Genomic DNA, 23,253 nt, shown 5'->3' with positions numbered 1-23,253 from the left:
GGGAAGGGAGTGATTAGCTGCTGCAAATTTTTTGGTACCAGATTCTTCGTTCTTGAGGTCATGTCAATGATGTTCCTATAAATCTACAATAAACAAATGTTATTCTCTGTTCTGACAAGAAAGAGCAAGGTCCCAGGGCATAGCTTTCACCCTCTGAGGTCCAGGTCCTGGCTTGAGAGGAGGGGTTCCCGCAGGGCCAGGTACTCTGCCCCAAAACCTTCACATACCACTCGGCCTGGGTCCTCCCGCCAGCGCCCAGGTCCTGGCTGAGGAAGCAGGTCTCAGCTGGCAGCTCCCTCAGGGTCCGGTCCCCAGACCCTGCCCTGCTGTCATCATGGAGGGAGCCAGGCGCCTAAGACCCAACTGACCCTCAAGTTCCTCAGGAAGTTGTAATGGCGGGGGCAGGGCGAGCAGAGCGCATGCCAGGCAGACGGCTGCGGCCTTCAGGTCACAGAGGCAGGGATACAGAAGAGATTCACCCCACCTCAAAGCGGGCCCAGCCAGTGGGCTGCCTTGGCGAGGGCTCTGGAGCCCTACAGGACACAGCCCCCAGCCTGTTTCCTGGACCACCCAGCTCACGCGCTGGCCCAAAGCCAGGTGAGCTCGAGGGCACCGGGAGAAAGCCGGGATCCACCTCTTACCTCACTCTCCACCTCAGGACCACAGCTCCGCTGACGGTTGGCTGAATGGCTCACTAACGGTTGCTCTTTGACAATTATTCATTGTGGGAGGGGCCCAATGCAAAACTGACCAATGGCTGAGCAGGACCACTAACCGTCGCTGTTGGACAGTCATTCGCTTGGGGGAGGGGCCCACTGTGGAAGCTGACCAATGAAAGGTGGGCAGCAACCGCCAGGTGTGCTAAGAGCTGCCGTAGAGCAGAACATGCTCTATTACAGAATCTGAGGTCCAGGATTTATCAAATAAAATTTTCTAGCAATGGAGCTGTTTACCTCTACAAACTTTGCACATTAGTGTCCAAAGGGCTGCAAAATAAGATTTCATTTCATGGTGGGTGGGAACAATGCAAAAAAGCAGTGAAAAAAACAAACGCACAAAGAATATTAATGAGAGTAAACCATTTATCAGTTCAATGTAAAAAGGTTCAGTGTTTCAAAGACATATAATTTCTTTTCTCCCCTATAACTACCTACCTTAAAAAACTATACCAGAGAAAACGAAGATATAGAATCTTCACGGACAAGCTCTGACTTACAGTGACGTTAGCTGGGACTTTAGATTTTAATTACTTAAAAAAAAAAAATCCAAAATCTCTGACATAGAAAAACAACATCATATTTTATCCTGTGTCATTTTAAAATACACCATGCATTAAAATACACCATGCATTAAAATACTAACACTGAATGCATTAGATGAAGTAATGGAGTGACTTGCTAAAGTCTTATTGTCAATGAGAGGCAGGGCTGGAACATATTTTACAGTGTAAGCTTTTCCACTCCAGCTTATACTAAAGAGTGTAAAATGCTAAACTTTCAGTAGGTCAGAACTACCAGAGCTACTGGTGAGCACAGCCCACCAGAAGGAAATCAGGGGAAAGGCGAAATCTTATATAGCTAAAATGTAGCTAAGAATTTCAATAAAAATAGGTTAGAGCTGATTTACAGTTCAGTTGAGGGGGAAAAAAAAAAGATGTGTTCCTTCAACTGGCTCTATGAGGTACCATTCAATTCAACTGAAATTTACTGTGCTCACAAGGGACTGTAATGGGCACAGATAGGTGCTTATTCACATGGATTTTAAATTTTTAGAGGAAGAAAGAGATATGCACCTAAATTACTACAATGAGAGGCAGACACAGTGTGTGCCCAAGTGATCTCTAAACCAAGTGCTATGGGAACATCCCTGAGGAAGACAGGATTAAATCCTTGATCCCTCTTCCTAAAGGAAAAGCCCTCTACAGGAAAGGGTCCCCTCTTCACTCTCTACCCCACCCCATATCATGGACAGAGACAACTGCTTGTCTAGGTGGCATATCTGGGAAAACATGCAACCTGGAGCCAGAAGACCTGAGATTATCACAGACATATCTCTTATAAGATATATGACTTCAAGCAAACCACCTCTGCATGCTGCTACCCAGGGTGTGTTTGCTGTAGGAGCCACCACACTTGAAACTTCCAATGCAGCTTACGATGAAGGATAGCATGAAGCATTTCTTTTTAGAAAGGTAATGTGCAGAGTCTATAACTCGAAATAAAAATACACGAGCTTCAGTTTTTAAGACCTGCAAATGTGCTCTACAGGACACAAATGTTACAAGGAAAACTATGAAGCACTAAAGCAAAACCTCATGGTAACTGTTGTCCTAACTTCATTAATTCACCATAAGAATGACTTTGCGGCCCATATTCCAGTAAGTTTTTGCCAAAGTAAATGTCTGACTGTAAAAACGGAATGCTAGTCAGAATGTAGCACCTGTCTGGTATTTCAAATAAAATTTTATACAGTCATTATTAAAAATAAAAAGCATCAACTAGAGACTAAGGAAAATGCAGAACTATTTTAATACATAAAAATAAGGCAGTAGATTTCACTAATAAATTGTTTGGAAAAGAAATGAGATAGAAAGTGAAAGAAAGGAAGAAATTAGTTATGAAAATTATGGACATTCACCATAGTATTATTAATTCAAAGTTCACAATTAAGATGATACTAGAAAGCTCAACTATTCTGTGTTTGAAAAATCAAGAATGAAATTAGAAAATTTAAAATTCAGTTCTCTTACTTGAAGGGGGAGGGGAAAATAGTTAAAACATAACACACAAAGTGAAAACAACACAACCTACTTAGAGAAAGGGACATTACAGTCAAATGATAAAGTTGAAAATTTCTTTTCCAAAGCAACTTGAAGCATTCCTGTTGTTTCTCTCTTCTATTCTGCTCCCTATACATTAACATCTTTTTAAAAATTACTGTCACCACAACAATGACAAGTAGCCTAAGAATGTTATTTGATTTCCTGCAACTTAAAACAAAGGGAAAACTTTTAAAGTGAAAGAAAGTCCTATTAATCCCCACATCAACTTGAGGGCATTACACTCTTCTACGTCAATGAAATAAGATCTCTCTAGTCAATAAAGAATGCCACAAACAGAGCAAGGAGGCACTCTAAGAAATGGGATCCTAGCATAAACTTCAATGCTCATTACATGCTTATAAAATCCTCACCCTGGAAGAAAAAAGAAAACCTAAACCCTCACAAATAGACTTTTCAATTTAATTTTATTATGAAAACAACGGGAAATGGCAGCAGGGTATTTGATAAGCTCAATTAGCAGAAGGATCAAATGAAGTGATGACATACCATTATGACCTCAGGGGTTAAAGATGCAATTTTCCATCTGGTGAAATCTAGATTTCTACTTCGAATGCTGACACCACCTGCTGTATGCTATTAGGCATTATCTTGAGCAGTCCCTAAGCATTTTGCTTACAACAGGTATAGCCTCAAGTTTTTTTCTTACTTCACTCTGCAATATAATTGCTTCCCCGTGAACAGAAATCAAAAATAAATTCTGTATAATGGCTTGTTCAAAACAGGCATTAAAAGCCATCCTAATGCATTCATTTACCATTCACAGTAATAGTAAAAATATTATCATTTATCTTCTAAATCACAAATGATATTATGCCATCATTTTCTATAGCACCTAAGAATTATTCCAATCAAAGGCTCTTTTTGTATGTTCTCAAATAACAGTCTCCTGCTACTAAGATGGATATTTTAGGCATGTCTGATAAGAATCAGGTCTATAGAACATTCTTAACAAAATGAAAATTCATTGTATTTTTAAACTTGATAAGCCTCCTTGAATGAGACAATGGTAAACAATTAAAAATTTTTTTTCACATACCAAGTTCAAGGAGCTCATTTCTTAGCGTTCAGACCCTTGCTGCTGCTGCTGCTGCTGCTGCTAAGTCGCTTCAGTCGTGTCCAACTCTGTGCGACCCCATAGACGGCAGCCTACCAGGCTCCTCTGTCCATGGGATTCTCCAGGCAAGAACACTGGAGTGGGTTGCCATTTCCTCCTCCAATGCACGAAAGTGAAAAGTCAAAGTGAAGTCGCTCAGTCGTGTCCGACTCTTCGCGACCCCATGGACTGCAGCCTACCAGGCTCCTCTGTCCATGGGATTTTCCAGGCAAGAGTACTGGAGTGCGGTGCCATTGCCTTCTCCGTTCAGACCCTTAGATACATTTAATTAGGCTCTGAAAGTTGTTCTTATACTCTGATAAAGGATTCCATTTGCCAGTGATTACCCAAAGAGGGCACAGTTATTTTGATTAGATCTGATTAGGTCTCTATCCTGTCATGTTACACATTTGCTAGCACACACACTCACATTCACACTCCCCTATAAATAAACTACAGATACAGGTTCAGATAGAACAGTCTTGTGATTTCATGGGGAACAGTCAATAGCTTAACAATGAATAATCACAACTGTTTAACATTTATTTTCCAAGCTATTGCTAATTTTTTCTAGAAAACTTCACCTTTCTGTCATCTGCACCTCCTCCCTAAGCAACTTCACCAAGTACACCATGTTGATCCAGTACTTCTCAAGTATTTGGTAGGTGTAGAGGTTTCTCCCTCATTAAAACTAATCCTCCAGGTTATTTCACTTTCTTCAGTGTTCCAGAAATGGGAGCATGTAGCATACATAACTCAAAACTTACTTGGCTTTCTGAATCCACACACAGTAGTCTGAGATGTAGAGATCATTTAGAATATAAGCTGGGTCATTTTCCTGAAAAATTTTGTGAATGTCCAGTAGACACTTTAAAACTGCACTTTTCCCTAAAGGAAATTGAAAAAAGTAAAATTATCCTCAAGAAAAAAAAATCTGATTTTTTTAACTGAGAAATTCACATACAGAGGAGTAACATATGCATAGCAGCTCAGAGTTTTAATCATTTTTTAATATTTTTAATATTATTTTTTTGCAGGATATCATATCAGTATCATTAAGTCCAAATCTCTTTATTTCTTTCCTGAAGAATTATAGAAAAATCTTTATACTCTATTGTTATAGTTGATTAACTATGGTTACCATAAAAACACCATAAGATATGACAAGGTACATTAAATAACAAGGAGAGAAGTTATCATAAGTAAATGAATATTTAAATGTATCATAGCTTTAATTAGATAATGTTTCTCTAATTCAAGCTTTCAAAATATCATGGAAAATTATATTTTCAAATGTCTCTATTTCTTAAACCAATATTTTTTGTCAAGGAATTACCTAGAACAAACATAAATTTTTCCACCTTAAAGAACTGAAGAAAACTCAGACTGAAAAATATAAAATATCATAACTCTACTTCAAAAACAAACTGACAAAATCACTTGGAAAAAAGGTATCAAGTATCAAAGTCTTGTCCAACTTAATTACTTCTTCCTGTTTGTTCAGTTCTGTTCAGTTCAGTCGCTCAGTCATGTCCAACTCTTTGTGACCCCATGGACTGCAGCACGCCAGGCCTCCCTGGCCATCATCAACTCCAGGAGTTTACTCAAACTCATGTCCATTGAGTCGGTGATGCTATCCAACCATCTCATCCTCTGTCATCCCCTTCTCCTCTCGCCTTCAATCTTTCCCAGCATCAGGGTCTTTTCCAATGAGTCAGTTCTTCGCAACAGGTGGCCAAAGTATTAGAGTTTCAGCTTCAACATTCGTCCTTGCAATGAATATTCAGGACTGATCTCCTTTACGGAGAAGGCAATGGCACCCCACTCCAGTACTCTTGCCTGGAAAATCCCATGGACGGAGGAGCCTGGTAGGCTGCAGTCCACAGGGTCGCGAAGAGTCGGACACGACTGAGCGACTTCACTTTCACTTTTCATTTTCATGCACTGGAGAAGAAAATGGCAACCCACTCCAGTGTTCTTGCCTGGAGAATCCCAGGGATGGGGGAGCCCATTGGGCTGCCGTCTGTGGGGTCACACAGAGTCAGACACAACTGAAGCGACTTAACAGCAGCAGATCTCCTTTAGGATGGACTGGTTGGATCTCCTTGATGTCCAAGGGACTCTCAACAGTCTTCTCCAACACCACAGTTCAAAAGCATCAATTTTTCAGTGCTCAGCTTTCTTTATAGTCCAACTCTCACATCCATATATGACTAATGGAAAAACCACAGCTTTGACTAGACGGACCTGTGTGGACAAAGTAATGTCTCTGCTTTTTAATATGCTGTCTAGGTTGGTCATAACTTTTCTTCCAAGGAGCAAGCGTCTTTTAATTTCATGGCTGCAGCTACCATCTGCAGTGATTTTGGAGCCCCCCAAAATAAAAGTCTGTCACTGTTTCCACTGTTTCCCCATCTATTTGCCATGAAGTGATGGGACCCAATGCCATGATCATAGCTTTCTGAATGTTGAGTTTTAAGCCAACTTTTTCACTCTCCTCTTTCACTTTCATCAGAGGCTCTTTAGTTCTTCTTTGCTTTCTGCCATCAGGGTGATGTCATCTGCATAGCTGAGGTTATTGATATTTCTCCCAGAAATCTTGATTCCAGCTTGCGCTTCATCCAGTCCAGCATTTCTCATGATGTACTCTGCATATAAGTTAAATAAGCAGGGTGACAATATACAGTCTTGATGTACTCCTTTTCTTATTTGGAACCAGTCTGTTGGTCCATGTCTGGTTCTCACTGTCACTTCTTGACCTGCATACAGATTTCTCAGGAGGCAGGTCAGGCGGTCTGGTATTCCTATCTCTTTCAGAATTTTCCACAGTTTGTTGTGATCCACACAGTCAAAGGCTTTAGCATAGTCAATAAAGCAGAAGTAGATGTTTTTCTGGAACTCTCTTGCTTTTTCGATGATCCAGCGGATGTTGGCAATTTGATCTCTAGTTCCTCTGCCTTTTCTAAATCCTGTTTGTTAAATGAACCTAATTTTAACCCAAACCCAAACCTACAAAAGGAACCTTTCACAATTCAACAACAACTCTCTAGGTGTTCCAAACTTCAAGATAGTCCCTGAAATTTATCAACTATAAGGCAAATTACTAAATCTACAGTAGTAGCACTTACTTTGATCTGTGAAATACAGCATTTTCAGTTTAACTGCTTTATTCTTATCTTTATAGTTCTAAAACATGAAAATACTGTCTATTCATTTCGTGAAGACACTGGATGTGCTTTCACTGACATTTCCCAACTGACTTTTAGACATGATAAGAGCATCATGAGCTGCCTAGTAACACCTCAAGATGCCAAAATTGCAGCCACTAAATTTTTAGCACAATTAACCCTAGAAACTAAGCTTCGAAGGAGCAGGGACTTCTATTTTTTTCAGTGGTTAATCCTCAGTATCTAGAACAGAACCCCATAGCAGCAGATTTTTTATTTAAGTATTTTAATGATGAATGAATGACACAGTAATCACCTGCTTTGTGGTTGTTTAGTTGCTAAGTCATATCCAACTCTTTTGTGACCCTGGGTTGCCATTTCCTTCTCCAATGCATGAAAGTGAAAAGTGAAAGTGAAGTCGCTCAGTTGTGTCTGACTCTTCACCTGCTTAAACCCTTGCAATTTCGCCAATCACCTAGCCTCACACACCAAGCCCTGATGATTTTCCCCTGGAAATGCCTCTCAGAGCTACCCTTTCTCCACCACTTCCCAACAACCCATCCTCACTCATCCTAGATTATAAATTCTTCTGCATCCGTCAGATTGCAGACTCTCTCCTGTCAAGCCCTCTCATACATTTTGATGCGCTGTTTTCATCAAGTGCTTCCCTGCACTTGCTTGCAAGGCTCTATGGACCAGTCTGTGGCTTGATCGGTTCCCCACATCTGGAAGGCCTTTACTTTTTCATTTCACCTAGTAGAATCCTAGCCTGCCTTCACAGCTCAGGTCCCTTCAGGAAGCCTGGACTGACTTCCCCAGGCATCACAGTTATTGACCCAACCCTGCAAAGGAGAGAAGTGGAAAGAAAACACGGTTGATTCTCCCATAACCTCCCTTGCTCATTTCAAAGAAAGAGAAACTGAGGCTCAAGGACCATAAGATACTCACAGTGCCCTTGAGTGGAGGATCTAAATTCTGATCTTATTGACTCCAGAAGCTACCCACTGTGCTCTGCTACTCATGCGTTCTTGGCCCATTTGGTTATATCACATTTTTATTATTCAGTAGTTAAGGGGGTACTAAATTCAAAACAGAGACCATGTCTTTTTCAAAAATGTTCACAATTTATGTGGCTTCCTTATATGCAGAGGGAAAGAATGTCAATAAACACTTCACTGCTCAATGGGTTAAGAGAAATAAATACTTAGAAGGCCTAAAACTACATTTGGTTAAGTCAAGGTGTTTGTGTCTTATCAAAGTGGCCTAGGGTAACTGTATCTAATGAGTGTGGATCTCCATCTCCCCACCACCACAGACCTACTTTAATTACAAAGCAGGTAACCTTGAAGGCTAAGTTTGAAGACAGGAGGAAGGAACCCAATCATAACTCACAGAACTGATGAAACCAAGTTAGCCATGTTATTCAAACAGGAAAAAATCAAGGGAGAACTAATGAAACTATGAGAATTTGGAGAAACAGTTTAAATTGCAACAGAGAAAAAAACTGTCAGGACAAGCATATGCCAAGTTCTTACTTTCCCTCTCTCTCTTGTTCAGGGGGTTGGGAGGGGGGACATGGAGTTTTATGACAACTACTAACTTAAAAGTTTCAAAGTCAACCAAAAAGACATTCACTTGAAGCTTACATAAGGTCCTCTATGGCATGATGCCCCAGAATACTGCCTCTCAATATGACATGCCCTACTAATACAAGAGAGTTAATAGAAAATATAAGATTTGGAGCTAGGTCATCTCAGATGGTAAAGAATCTGCCTGCAGTGCAGGAGACCCAGGTTTAATCCCTGGGATGGGACGATCCCCTGGAGAAGGGAATGGTAACCCACTCCAGTATTCTTGTCTGAGAATTCCATGGACAGAGGAGCCTGATGGGCTACAGTTCATGGGATCGCAGAGTCAGACACGACTGAGCAACTAACACTTTCTTCTTTCTCATAGCAAATAATTCAGTGATTGAAGAAAAGGGGTAGGTATGCCAGCTTGGAGGGTGGCATGTAAAGGAGCAGAGATTTAAAATGGGGTAGGTTAGGGGAACAACAGAAAGAGACCATTTAGATGGAGCGATAGTTCTTGTAGGGAAACAGGGGGAGTAAACAGATGAGTTTGGCAGAAGTGAGACTGTGACAAGGAAGGGAATATGAAGGTGATCAGGCAGGACTGTGGGGACAAGACCTAAAGGCAGCTGTGGGCAGTAGTGATAAATGACCCTACACACCAGAGATTTTCTAAAAAACAGTGCGGAATTAAGGTCACATGTTTAATGAGAATTCATTGCAACCATTACCTAATGAAATTATAGGAGCTCTTTTCTACTTGCTAGATGGGATGCTGATTCATGAATCACTGAATAAAGCAAATTAAATAATTTTTTAAAAGAAATTTCCTAGTTTCATTTAACAGACATGCCTAAAGTGAGGTTGCCCTTGCTAGGGGCCACAGGCAAGTTTAAATCTTCCAGTTATCACAAAATAATAACAATAATAACAGCAATGACCAAAGAAATCAACTTTTAAAATTTAAAGTGAAGTTACACTGTACTTATGCTCCAATCTCTATTTTCTTTCTTTTTTTTTTTTTTAAAAAAAGACAAATACACATGGAAAAAAATCTTAAGCATGAACACACTCATATTTCTATAGTCACTGAACAAATATGTGGGAGTCTGATGTGTGTCGGGCATCGTTTCACACATGGGATTACAGTTGTTTATTTTTCTTTAAACTTTCCCCTATTTTCTTTTTTTTAAAAATATAGTTCATGCTTACTTTAACTGTATAGTTCATAACTATGTATAATCTTACTGCAGTAAGGGCAAATTCTACAGAGATTCACAGGCCAATCACATTAGGCATTACCAGGACATTCAAAAACTACCTCATATTTCGATGTACCTCATATATGGATGCAACTTCACTGATCTTGTAAGTTTGAGGTTTTTTTACAGCTTAAGATTATTAGCTATTTTAGATGCAGCAGTGTTCTTAATGGCAATAGATGCCCTGGATATTCTCTAGAAGCAGAACCCACTGAGGGACAGCCCTGACAACTTGAACTTCTCCCACTGCTCAAGGCTATCATGGCATCTCCATGGACACAGAAATAACTTTCCCCTATTTTCAAAATTCTCCACAATAAACATTTAGTAATTTACCAAAATTCAGATTTTCCTGACTACATAGCTAACCCTTGAAATACTGACAAAGAATGTTAAAATTTTTAAATTCCTATTTCAATCTTCTTCACCTTGTATTTTTGAACAATAGACAAGCAACATTTGGATCAGGTGATTCTAGAAAATCACATGTGAGGCAGTTTTAGGCATTCTTTCAAAGTTTATGTTTTCATTGTAAGTCTTATTCAAACTATTTTTGCAGTGTGCTATGTGACAAATAAGCTAAAAGACAACTAGGCTACTGGCAGCTGACACTCTAGAACCAGAAGTACATTAAAACCATCCTGCCCCCAACAATGTATACTGTTACTCCAAGGACATATTTGATCCCGTGTATTCCTACTAAATCACCATAGGTGTCTGCAGCATCATAGCCAAGAAGCTTGGGAAGCATGCACTTTTTTTTCTTCTCTTTTTTACATCTCTTACACTGACTGCTCTTTCTCTCAAGTTGCCAAGCACTTATCCAAGAGCTATGAGCAAAGGAAAGAGCTGGTCCATCTTCAGACAGTCGCACGACCACTGGCTAGAGGGGACTCAATGCACCTGCCTCCTGTGGGGTTGTAGCTAGCTGTGGGCTAGTTACACAACATATGGGCCTAAAAAATTGTTCAGACCTAAATCCAAAAGAATCATTTCTGCTCTAAGGCACTGCAGATGAGTGACCATTTTCCGCCAGTTCACTGCCTGGCCCGGAGCACAAAAAAGCAGGTACCTTGCATAGTAACCACAGTAACTAATTTCACTGCAGTGATACACTAACAGACCTCTCTGAAGGATTAAGGATTCTCTATGCTCACCTGGTCCTCAGTGAAGCCAACTCTGTCCATGGAGGAAAGACTTTTGACACCAAGATTTCTCTAAGAGTTTTAAACCAGTGAAGGGACTTCCAAACTAGAAATATGGCACATAAATGGACAAGTTCCATGCACGTTTCACTTCTGGGAAAATGACTATCTAATGACAACAGAGAAACACAACACCACCACCAACAAACGCATGATAGTAACAATCAGGTGGGCAGTAAACAGTATTTAACACAGTCTCTGGCTATGCATTCTCCAGCGTTCCTTTAATGGGAATGTAAACTAAGAACAATATGCTTTCCTGTTCTGGGCAGATGTGGCATCTCAGGTTAATACATCTTAAACCAGAGAAAAGATTGAACTGTTCTAAATTAGAATCCATTGGCTATCTGAGATCCTCCTATTAGCTGACCAGGTTTGACCATAATCATTCAGTGACAGGCCAGCTCATGGTTGAAGGCTCTTAAGAAATGGCTCCCATCTCTAGGAGATTAGAAGAATAGTGGATATGTTTACTGGCTAAAAGCCAGCATAGAAAAAATAATATAAATTGCTAACTCTATACAGTAAGAGCAGAATTTCTTTTCAACTCTTGGTACATTATAGCTATGATATGACTGTGGTTTTCTGGGTATAGTTCTGTCCTTTAATGTTTTGAACCATACATAGCAAGAAGTCAAAAAGAGTAAAGGAGAAAGAAATGGTGATTCAAAACATCTGAAGGAAAGCACTGGTTGGCCTTCATTTGTAAGAGCATCTCAAAATAAAACCCAACATGGCTATCATCTTAAAATGGGTAACTTAGTAGATGCCTGGCTAGAATTCTGGGATTTTGATGATACCATATTATGAGGAGGGATAATTTATGAGTTATCTTTAACATTAATTTTCAGAGATCACTGGACCATAAAAAGGGATGACAGAAGAACTATATCAAAGTGATCAAAATGAAGAGAATCAAAGTGTGGGAATTTGCTTCAATATCAGGCCATGTTAGAAAGTAGCATAAAGTCCCTAACAACACAAACATGAGTTAGTTTAACTTTATGAAAGCTTCTCAGTTATTAAATTACATATGTGTTATTAAAATTACACGTTATCTGTATAGCCACAAATGAAATCAGCACAAAGCAAATATATACTTTATAAATGTTCCCTTTGCCTAGAAAGCACAAACCTCAACCCAAACCTAATTTTCCATCAAGTCTCAACATGGGCCATGCTTCCTTAGGAACTGGCTGCCAACTAACTGCCCAACCCCACCCTCCTCCACCCAAGCTAGTTTGGGTTCTTTCAAAATGCCTGTCACACTGTCTGTTAATTAATAGCTACCCACCAAGTACTCTCTATATACTGCACCATTTAACCCTACTAGTTTGGTGCTTTCTTGCTCATTTCATAAAAGAGGAAACTGAGGCTCAACCGAAGGTGTTAGCCAAGCTCACAGCTAGGAAACAACAGCCATGATGAACATAGGTATGTCTGTGTCCCAGCCACTACATAATACATAGTTTCACTATTTATCACCTTTTGTGGCAAACCTCTTGATGGGAAAGAACACAGCTTTTCATTTGTCTTCCAGAGTCTAAAACAATGTCTGGCAAATGGTAGGATCCTGTTCAGTAAAGGCAGCTTGCTAATGTAACCCAGAGTACACAAAACTTAAGTTTAAAACCACTTGGTCAGATTGCTCAGTTAACTTGTACTAGTTATAACACCTCTGTGATCTGTACCCAAAAGTCAAGGTGTCCTGACAGATGTGTGGTACACAACATGTTTGCCTTCCCTTTTTATTTCTATTCCCAATAAGAAAAGGATGTAGCTGTGCCAACTTTCTCATACCACCACACCATCTGAAGTTCAAATAATGAATTTAACCCAAGGCTGCTTTTTGCCTTTTCTGCTCTAACAGTCTCTGCTAGATTCGCTGCTTTGAAAGGACAGCCTTGACATTCACTCCATCCTCCTCTTTAAGTCACCTGTCAAAGCCAGCAGTTGTGTCAGTGTAGAAATACATGACCGGATGTCATCAAAATTACATAATGGCAGCATGACTAATTTCCATTTCTTTAGACAGTTAAGAGTGAGGCATCCAAGTTCAAGGTAAAACATTAAAAAAAAAAAAAAAACCCATCCACAGAGTAAGTATAAAAGTAGACAGGTCAAGAAGCTGAACATGCGTGGGAAAAAAGCTCTTAGAACAGCTGTGATCTAGATCTGAATTTTTTTAAAAACCCATAAGCATCTAAAACTTAATTATGCAGATAAAATTGCATTTCAACTATTCTGCCATGAATATGGCATGGATCTCAATGCCTGGTACCTCAATTTAAAATAAACTCTTTGTATAGCTGCTTTAATTAATATTATACTTCATTTTTCCCAGTAGATATTAGTATGAAAAGTTCTGACTTTTTTTTTTTTTTTTTTTTTTGCAATTAGCTTAGTTTCAAATTGGGAAAACTGAGACTGGACATGCAGTCAGAGAGAAGAAACGTACAGGAAGAAAGACCGGATTTCTCAAATGGCGTGTAAATGGGAAGAACAAACCCGGTCTGACCAGATTTACAAGTCCCTTTTGGTGACATCAGAAAATTAAGTAGAAAGAGAGGTAAGGGATCTGGGCTTTGTTGTGTTTGGATTTTCTAAGTTTCTGATCATAGTCATTTAGAGAATACAGGACCTCTACCTCCTCCCCAAACCTCATCTTGGAACCTACACTGGATGAGACTGAACCTAAACTGTGACGGAAGGAACAGACACCTGGTACAAGGCCTCACTGCAGCTGAACACGGGCTTGCTAAGTCGCTTCAGTCGTGTCTGACTTTTTGAGACCCCATGGACATAGCCCGCCATGCTTCTCTGTCCATGAGATTTCCAGGCAAGAATACTGGAGTGGGTTGCCATGTCGTCCTCCAGGGGATCTTCCCAACCCAGGGATCGAACCCGTGTCTCCTGCTGTTCCTGAACTGCAGGAGCAATGGGTCCATCTCATCCTATAGGCGGAGAGAAATGTGACAGGATGCCCATCAACGCTGGCCACTCTTTAGGATGGAAGGCAGCTAAAGACCTTGGCTCACTTGGAAAGGGCTCTCCTCCAACCCCAAATACAGCTGATCTTTGAACAATGACAAGGTTAATCTGGCCTTCATATCTACAGTTCCACCCCATTCACAGATTCAACCAACCATGGACAGTGGGGCGCTACAGTATTTTCTACTGAAGAAAAAAATTCACCTGTAAGAGGACCTGAAAGCATCAGTCACTCAGTCGCGTCCAACTGTTTGCAACCCCAAGGACAGTAGCCCACCAGGCTCCTCTGTCCATGGACTTCTCCAGGAAAGAAAACTGGAGTGGGTAGCCATTCCCTTCTTCAGGGGATCTTCCCGATCCAGGGATCAAACCTGGGTCTTCCACACTGCAGACAGATTCTTTACTATCTCAGCCACCAAGGAAGCCCATAAAAGGACCTGCCCAAGTTCAAAGTCAAGCTTGTTAAAGGGTCAACTTCATATGTACTTATAGCAAGGGGAGGCAAATTTTTTCTCTAAAGAGCCAAAGAGTAAATATTTTGCTTTGCAGGCCACATGATCTGTTGCAACTACTCAACTCTGCCATTATATCACAAAAGCAGCCATAAACAACACCCCAGTGAATAAGGACGACTATGTTCCAATAAAGCTTCATTTATGGGCACTAAAATTTGAAGTTCAAATAATTTACGTGTGTCATGAAATGTTATTTTTGTTTTGATTTTTTTTTCAACATTTGAAGATGCTAAGATATTATCTTAAGGGACTATTTCTCCTTTGTATATTGTAAATACTTATATTTTGTACTTTTGTCTTATCATTCCTGTTACACAATAAACTCAAGAGTCAAAGCCAAGTCATATATATCCTCATAATTCTTTCCTGATTCTCTTTTAATGTCCTGTACAGAGAAGGGATTTGATTTGTGTCTGTTGAATAAATATATGCTTGGTCGTTATTTTTCAGTATTAATTTCTGTTTAAAGGAACCCTAAATTGCAAAAATATAATTCTTCCATGATTTCCAGATAACATACAAGTATTCATTATTCAATATACATCATCTGGGCTTCCCTGGTGGCTCAGACAGTAAAGAATCCACCTGCAACGCGGAAGACCTGGGTTTGATCCCTGGGTTGGGAAGATACCCTGGAGGAGGACATGGCAACCCACTCCAGTATTTTTTCTTGGAGAATCCCATGGACAGAGGAGCCTGGGGGACTACAGTCTATGAGGTCACAAAGTGTCAGACAAAACTGAATGACTAAGCACAGCACAGCACATACTTCATCTAGGTCTCATGCCACAGGACTTTGACTCTTTAGGGTAAATAAAATATTTTCTCTTTATTCTCCCAAATTTGTCTTAAATATATACATTTTTCTACCTTTATCCTCTTAAATAAAGTTTATAGTTACTTCCTTAAAAATTCAGATTAAAAACAATCTCAAAATTGACTTTAGATTTATTAAAAGAGTCACTAAAACATAGAATTTTTTTAAGCCATAATATCAAACCACGTAACTAACCTCCTGGGGTTCTTTTCCATTGCTCAGATCAGAAACTGTAGAAATTAACAAAAAATCTTATATAAATGGTATAGGAAATACCATGTAGACTTAAATGTAAATAACATGTAGATTTAAATTTAAATACTTAAAAGATAAGCAGTGTATCTTGAGCTATTACCCACCCATAAGATACTTTAAGTGATTTTTTGGAGGGAGCAGAATAACCACAAGATCTTAATCAGTTATGGCAATTAAAAGCAATTTATTATTTGTAAACCATACAGGAAATGCTGCCCCCTAGAGAATATTTTTGGATTAGGAAATGGCAACCCACTCCAGTATTCTTGCCTGGAGAATCCCAGGGACAGAGGAGCCTGGTGGGCTGCCATCTATGGGGTCACACAGAGTCGGACACGACTGAAGCGACTTAGCAGAGAATATTTTAAGAGAACAAAGAACGCTTTATACAAATGTAAACCAGTAATTTCCAGGCAAGCAATCTAAAAAAATGTCAGTGATTAACAATATTTAATGATGAATAAGATACTTAGAGGAAATATGTGTCTGTGGAGTTGATCAGAATTTTATTTTCTTCCCTTTAATGTTCATGCTCATATACAATACCCTTCCATACAAAAGTATATGTATAAACCCCAAAATGCTGTGAGGATAAATAATATAGATGGGCAGTAAGAATGTGCCAATTTAAGATTGGGAACACGGATTTAGGCTCTGAGGAAGCGATGGAAGTAAAAGAAGTTTGCTCTGCCTTGTCGAAGAATCCCAGAAGAGCAAGGCAGAAGACTGGCACGTGGGGACTTCCCAGGGGAATCCTCTCCTTCACACATTCCAGCTGCAGTTCACACTCTCCAGGGCTCCAAAGTCCCTCCTTTCTTAGGCTGGTTGGCATATAGGAAGCAGTCAACAAAAGCAGATATCAACACAACTTCAAATATCCGATCTGAATTCCATGCTATTGAAATTGACTGAAAGCACTACAGTTGTTCCATTCTTCAAAATGTTTTAACTGTGACAGGGAATTGACTAAGAAAGGAAAAGTTCAAGAACAATTTAGAATGAAGAGGGAAACAGCAAGAAATATCGTCTCCTGACTGGAGAGCAGGAGATTAAGTGATCATATTAGGGAAGCAGAGAAATCCATTCTGGAGACCAGTTGACTCAAGTAAAACTGTCAACTAATTTTAGAGGCTGTAGGGTAATAGTGAAGAACAGAGAAACCTGGTGTGCTAAAGTCCACGGCGTCGCGAACAGTCAGACACGACTTAGCAACTGAACAACAAGGGCAAATCTCAGGGTCAGAGAGCCTATCAATTCCCAAGTTTCACTGATGCAACAGATGCTCATCTATAAAATGTCTCATGCCCCTCACTCACAATATTTAGAATACTTCCCTCCACCCTGCTATGCAATACTACCAGTCCTTCAAGTACCAATTCAAATCTCCAGTCCCGAATGAAGCTTTCTCTGATCCCTAACGAAATATCACCTCTCCCTGTTTTGAAACCGCTCAGTCAGCATTTCCCGTAAGGTGCTTACCACTGTCTGCTCTGTCTTTAATGTTTGTGATGGACATCTTAGCTCCCTTATTCATGAAGATGTTCCCCAAATACAGTCCGTGAACCTAATTCAGCTTTCTGCTGCTCTTCATATGGGCACTTTGTACATAATAAATAGCTTTATAGTAGGTGCTGACAAATACCTACTGAATGAATAAGTTAACAGATGAACACACTAATCAATGAACAAGTACTTTAGAGCAACGGGAAATTGAGGAGGAGCCTAGAATCAGAAGTCAAACAAGGCAGAAGCTCCTCTCTGCAGGAAATGACGTGTCATACGTGACTTAAAGCTCAGCCAGTTTTCCTGGCTTTATATTATCATCCACTGTATTTCTCCTCTGAACTACTTATTACAAGATGTAATTTTTTAAAAACCTGATAGCTGTGCTATTCCAGGACCCCAACAGAATTTTAAGTTCTCCCAGTGCAAGTCATGTCCCACCTGCTTACTCCAAGATCTCCAGACCCAGCTCAGCATCTTCGCATAGCAAGTGCTCAACAAATACTTGTTGAATAGCCCTCAAAATCATTTCATATAAGGCCCATAAGAAAGAACAATTAAAAGGTCTAATAGTTCTTTAAAATGTCCATAATTGAGAACCCACAAAAATTAAGTACAGATAAATGTAAACATCAAAAACTAGTAATTTTTCTTCTAGTTTTCAAGTTAGGATAATTTTTAAAATTCAATAAAAAGAGGTTGGGACGTCTCTGGTAGCCCAGTGGCTAAGACCTCGAGCTCCCAATGCAGGGGACCTGGGTTCGAGTCCTGCTTGGGGAACTAAATCCCACATGCTACAATGCTGCACAAATGAATTAATTAATTATTTTTAAAAAGAAGCATTTGGATACTGGACTAAAGAGAAATGAAATGCTAAAAACAAACTCATCTTCCAGGTTGCATGAGGTCTCAGAGCTCACACAATACACTTGGCATAGTTCTGTTTCTTAAACAACCATTTGCCCTAAAGGGAAAGATCAGCCCTAAGCCACTTACTATGGCTCTTTTCTTTCACATGGATTGTGCTATTATATCTATTCACAGAAGAGGTTAGTAAAGCTGTCATTTCAGTCATTTCTGAAAAAGTGATTAGCCCAGTAAGACTAATATGTAAGGGCTATTAATTACACGAAACAATGCCAGCTTTTACTTGGTAACAATAACTAATCGCCAGAAGGCTATTTCTTAGGTTATAGTCTGCCCACAGAACTACCAGACTTCAGATCTCAAATGTTCACAGAAGGGTAGGTTTCTTGTTAGACCTAAAAACAAAACAGAACCTGAAATAATAACTTCAAACATGCATTTTTACCAGCCAAAAATTTTATATAATGGTCTGAACAAAGAGTACTATGTTTTCTAAAAGATGGTGAATAAATTTAAATTGAAAACACAGATATATAGGGGTTAAGACCCCAGATTCTTTTTAAAAAATAACTTTTTATAAAGGAAGATCACAACATGTACAAAGAGAAAAAATAGGGTGGTGGACCCCCAAGTACTCATTACCCAGCTTCAGCAAGGACCAACTCATAGCCAGCCTTGTCTCCACACCCTCCCACTTTCCACCAACCCACTGTGGATTATTGTAAAGTCAATCCCAGTTTCATAAAATTTCCTTTACTATAACTATTTCAATACTTCAAAGGGCACAGACCTAAGAGTCAGGCAGACCCAGTGTCCAATCCAGGCTCCACCAACTCCTAGCTGAGTGAGCCTGGGCAACTGGACTGAACTTCCTTGAGACTGTCTTCTATCCGTGACATGGAGACTGACATCCCGACTTCTCAGGAAGACAGTGTGGATGTAATGAGGAACTGAGCCTCGCGCTGGCACACAGAAAGGAGTCACCAAGGTGCTGTGGCTAGAGCGATCACTGTGCTAGCACGTTAAGACAGGACTCTCTGTGACTCATTTCCAGTGCGGCTCACAAAGGTCAAAATAGATATCAAGTATTTCCATATTTTAAGAAGGGATGCTTAACCCTCTGTTGCTAAACTCGTAAGACACTAGCCAAAAACCTGGTATGTCACCTCTGGACCAGTATTCACCTCCGGGAATTTAAGGGTATCATAATCCAGAAAATCTCTTTGGATAAGACTGTTGGGGTACTATGGGATTTCTACCATCATTCAGGAAGGGAAAAAGGTGCTCTCCTGTCTCTTGGTTTTTCTTAAACCAAGAGAAAGGAGATTTCAAAGGGGGGACCTTGGAGAGCATAAGATATCTGTCCTGGAAACTGTGGGGCACAAAGACTGTTGTCTGACCCCAAACTGATAAAAGGCCCCCATGGAGAAGCAGGCAGGAGCAGCCTGTGGCTGAGTAGAGAGTAGCTCTGGAAGAAAGCAAGGTTCCCGCAGCAGGGTAAGGGCCCCTTCCCCACTGCTGGCTTCCTAACCTGAGGCAGGCCCAAGCTGGGGAAGGGAAGATTTATATTTTTAATCAAGTTCAAAGGGAACATTTTAAGTACTGAAATGAGACTTCTCTTATAATCTAAAGCAATATAAAAAGTTATAGAATATTTATCATATAGGATATATGTGTGTGATGTGATATTTATAGGATATATATTCCATCCATAAGCAATAAAAGAAACACTCCACAGAAAGAGCTTGAAGTGGGAACAGGGAGAAAAAATTAAGTTTTTTTCCCTTTTACCCCTTGATGTTTAGCCCTTTCAATCTAACAGTCACATGATATGCTCAATAACCATACAAGAATGTGGAAGAAGAATAAAGAATGCCTTTAGAAAGATGAATGAAACACAGATAGTAGAATAAACAGTAAGTTGTATAAACAATGTATAATCAAGTACTCAGGTCATTTATAAAAGCAATAAAATTTCTTAAGACATACTAGAACACTGCTCTCTTTCAATTTCTTTTTATCATTGATTTTCAGTGAATAATGACAGCTAAGTGATACTTCCATGAAGGATTCTTCTTACTCTTCTCAAAAGAATGAAGGAAGATGTAAAAATTGCCAAAGATACAGGAACAGAGGGGGAAAACATGGGATGATCATGTGCCCCAAGATTATAGATTCAGACAGAGGAATTCCACATGCAAGGCCCGACGTTAAGCACTAAAATGACACTTGAAAACACAAAGTAGGTTTTCTTCTCTTACAAGAATTTGAGCTATCCGTACAGCAACAGTGAGAGATGAACGTACAGTCTTCCAGGGCTGGGGAAGGTATAGCAGAGAGAATGTAAAATTGAAAACAGCCAAAGGCCCAGAGAAGAATTTTGTAAGGCCTCTGTGAAGTCAGGTAAAGCAAATTCATGGCTCTTTAAAAACTTAGCTCTCAGTCAATCTGTAGATTCTGATACCAGCCTTCCTTCCTTGGTTTCGGAAGCGTGTTTCACGTAAGATTTGCATTTCTTCTGGGGAAAGAGTTATTTATTACTTTCAACTATGAAAGCAGGACACTGACCTTCAGAATAAAAGTGTGATGGCTTTTTTGATTATAAGTAGGCACGAATTCATTCTTGGAAAACGTTAAATGCCAAACCAGCGCTACCTGCACTTAAACTATAAGGTGTCTGAACAACTGAGACTCTTCAATGGTATTAGTGGCATCCCAGTGTCACCCACCTGTATGAACAAAGGTGTCAACCCTCATCCACAGCTTGCCATCCCCATAGTTTAGGGCATGAACTCTAGACAACTTAGCTCTCTGTTTCAGCACTAACTAGCCACAACCCAAACAAGCCACAGAACATACTGTGCATGGTTTATACAGGGTTGGGATTCATTTTCAGCATGCTACCTCGGGTTTTCTGTTGCTATCACAACACAGCTGATAAGCCTTTTTTTGTAGATAGACAATAATGGAAACTTCAGTCGAAATTTTCAATTCCGACCTACTAAAACTGAGGAATTGACTACAGTGTAAGTCAAGGCAATCAAATTTATTGTTGATTATGAATCACACAACCGCTTACTTTTCAAATAAAAACCCAGAGAACTAGATTATTTCGCAGAATAAAATAACAAGAGGGTGTGTGTGTGTGTGTGTGTGTGCGTGCGTGTGCGTGCATGCTCATCCGTGCATGTGCACACGCACATGGGGGTTTTGCAAGTTTTCCATCTCAAAGCCATGATATAACAAAAAAATCACAACTGCATTCTCACTGTTTAAATCTATGAATAATGTGCAGATAATCTAGCATGACTTAAACAAGAAATTAACTGTGACATGTACTCAAATTCAACAATCAGTCATTTATAGTAGATTGACTTTTCAAGATAATTTTTGCAGTTCAAAAAAAATATCTTGGGGACTTGCCTGGAGGTCCAGTGGTTAACACTCGCCTTCCAATGAAGGGAGTATGGATTTGATCCCTGGTCAGGGAGCTAGGATCCCACATGCCTCAGGGCCAAATCACCAAAACATAAAACAAAAGCAATATAGTAACAATTTCAACAAAGACTTTAAAAATGGTCCACACCAAAAATATCTTAAAAAAAATATCTTAGAAGGTAAAAAGAAAGAATATCCAAAAAAAAAACACAAACAAAAAAAACAGTGTGTTTCCCCAGAAGACAGATGCCTCAAAGGCAGTAGCTCTTCTGTTCTATAATCAACAATCCTTTAAAATAAAATACTGCTAGTCTAAACCAATAGGATGAATTTAAAAGATCTTTCAGTTAACTATGATTCATTTTTACGATTATTATCTATTTTAAAAGAATCTACTTCAAACATGACTTTTCTCCCCAGGGCAGGAAAACTATGTATGGGTCACACAGAAGTCAAAGAAAAACCTAGATAAATCCTAGGAGGGAGAAAACAGTACAGATGTGATTATTCCCATTAAGCCTAATGATATAAAGGAACGAACTTCTTCCTTTCTCCTTCTTAACCTCAAGTCTGAAAACTAAACCTCCAGAAGCACTGTTATCTAAAGACAAAGAAATAATGAGACTCCCTAAAAAAAAAATATAAGAAATGACCATAAAGTATACCAAGTGAGTTTTAATAAAAATGTGCCAGAACTAATACATACAAATGGATGTTGTCCCGTTAAAAAAGTCATTACCTTGGAAATTATATACTTAATCCAGGGATGCTGTTATAGGCACTTTGGAATTTGTTTCAGAGCTTAGAATTTTCCACATCCTTAAAAATAGCAAACATTTGTCTTTTGGGGTTTGATTTAGCAGTAATCAAGTAACCAGAGTAGCTGAACTTTCTCTGGAAACCCTTTCCTGATCTGCCAAATCCAGGTTCTGTGCCCCTCCTAGGATGACTGTCCTTCCTCCAACAGAGAACTTTTCACTCAGCGCTGGAATTGTTTACTTACTTACCATCGGTCACCTTGGCAAAACTGTAAACTTCACAGGAGCAGGGAACTTACTTATTATTTTACTCACAACCCTAAAATAATGCCTAGAAAATTACAGGCATCTGTATGATACAGAAATACTGAATGATACAATCTACTAAATACAAGATGTTTTGGAACACTGTCTGTATTTACCCTCCCCACTCTTGAACTCTGAAAAGAGTACCACACCTGTCTGTATGATTATATACCTATAGAGAGAGACAATTACTTTATATAATACCTGAGAAGAAGAGTGTTTGGATTGGATGATTTTCATTACTTATTTTTGTAAAGGAAGAAAAGCAAAAATCAATGACTACATCCTCACAGACTAAAAACATTGAACTTTTTCACTCTCAAATTTGCAAGCATAATAACATCTTACCTAGCTGCAATATCTTTATAGTGTCTCTGTAGGCTTTTATCACCAGCTTAAAATGGCGGTACAGTGGATAACACAAAACTCTTCTTCCAAAAGACACCAGGATTTCATGAACATTAGTCCAAGTCTGTGAAGTATCATTTACATGAATAATCATTTCCATATTACACAAAACAAAAGCACCACAACAAAATGTAAAACTCTTCTCAATGAAAAACCAAGTCTGAGTCAACATGAAGCCAAGTGGAAGATAAATACAGTGCCATAAGGTGAGACTCTTTCTGTAAACTTACAATAAAATTTTTATCTCGGCCTTTG

General features: G+C 39.4%; 1 protein-coding gene across 1 annotated transcript in view; it reads right to left on the bottom strand.

Annotated features, from left to right (window-relative positions):
* Positions 1-23,253, bottom strand: part of SHQ1 (SHQ1, H/ACA ribonucleoprotein assembly factor) — a 102,352-nt gene that overhangs the window by 39,786 nt on the left and 39,313 nt on the right. Inside the window, exons 9-10 of the mRNA XM_055558505.1 lie at positions 22,939-23,062; positions 4,703-4,823 (exon numbers count right to left, since the gene is read on the bottom strand). Coding sequence (XP_055414480.1) covers positions 4,703-4,823; positions 22,939-23,062 — 245 coding nt within the window. The remainder of the gene's footprint in view (positions 1-4,702; positions 4,824-22,938; positions 23,063-23,253) is intronic.

Source organism: Bubalus kerabau, chromosome 20 (genome assembly GCF_029407905.1).
Source record: "Bubalus kerabau isolate K-KA32 ecotype Philippines breed swamp buffalo chromosome 20, PCC_UOA_SB_1v2, whole genome shotgun sequence".
NCBI lineage: Eukaryota > Metazoa > Chordata > Mammalia > Artiodactyla > Bovidae > Bubalus > Bubalus kerabau.
Note: the sequence above shows the minus strand (reverse complement) of the source record. Positions and strands in the feature narration are given on the sequence as shown.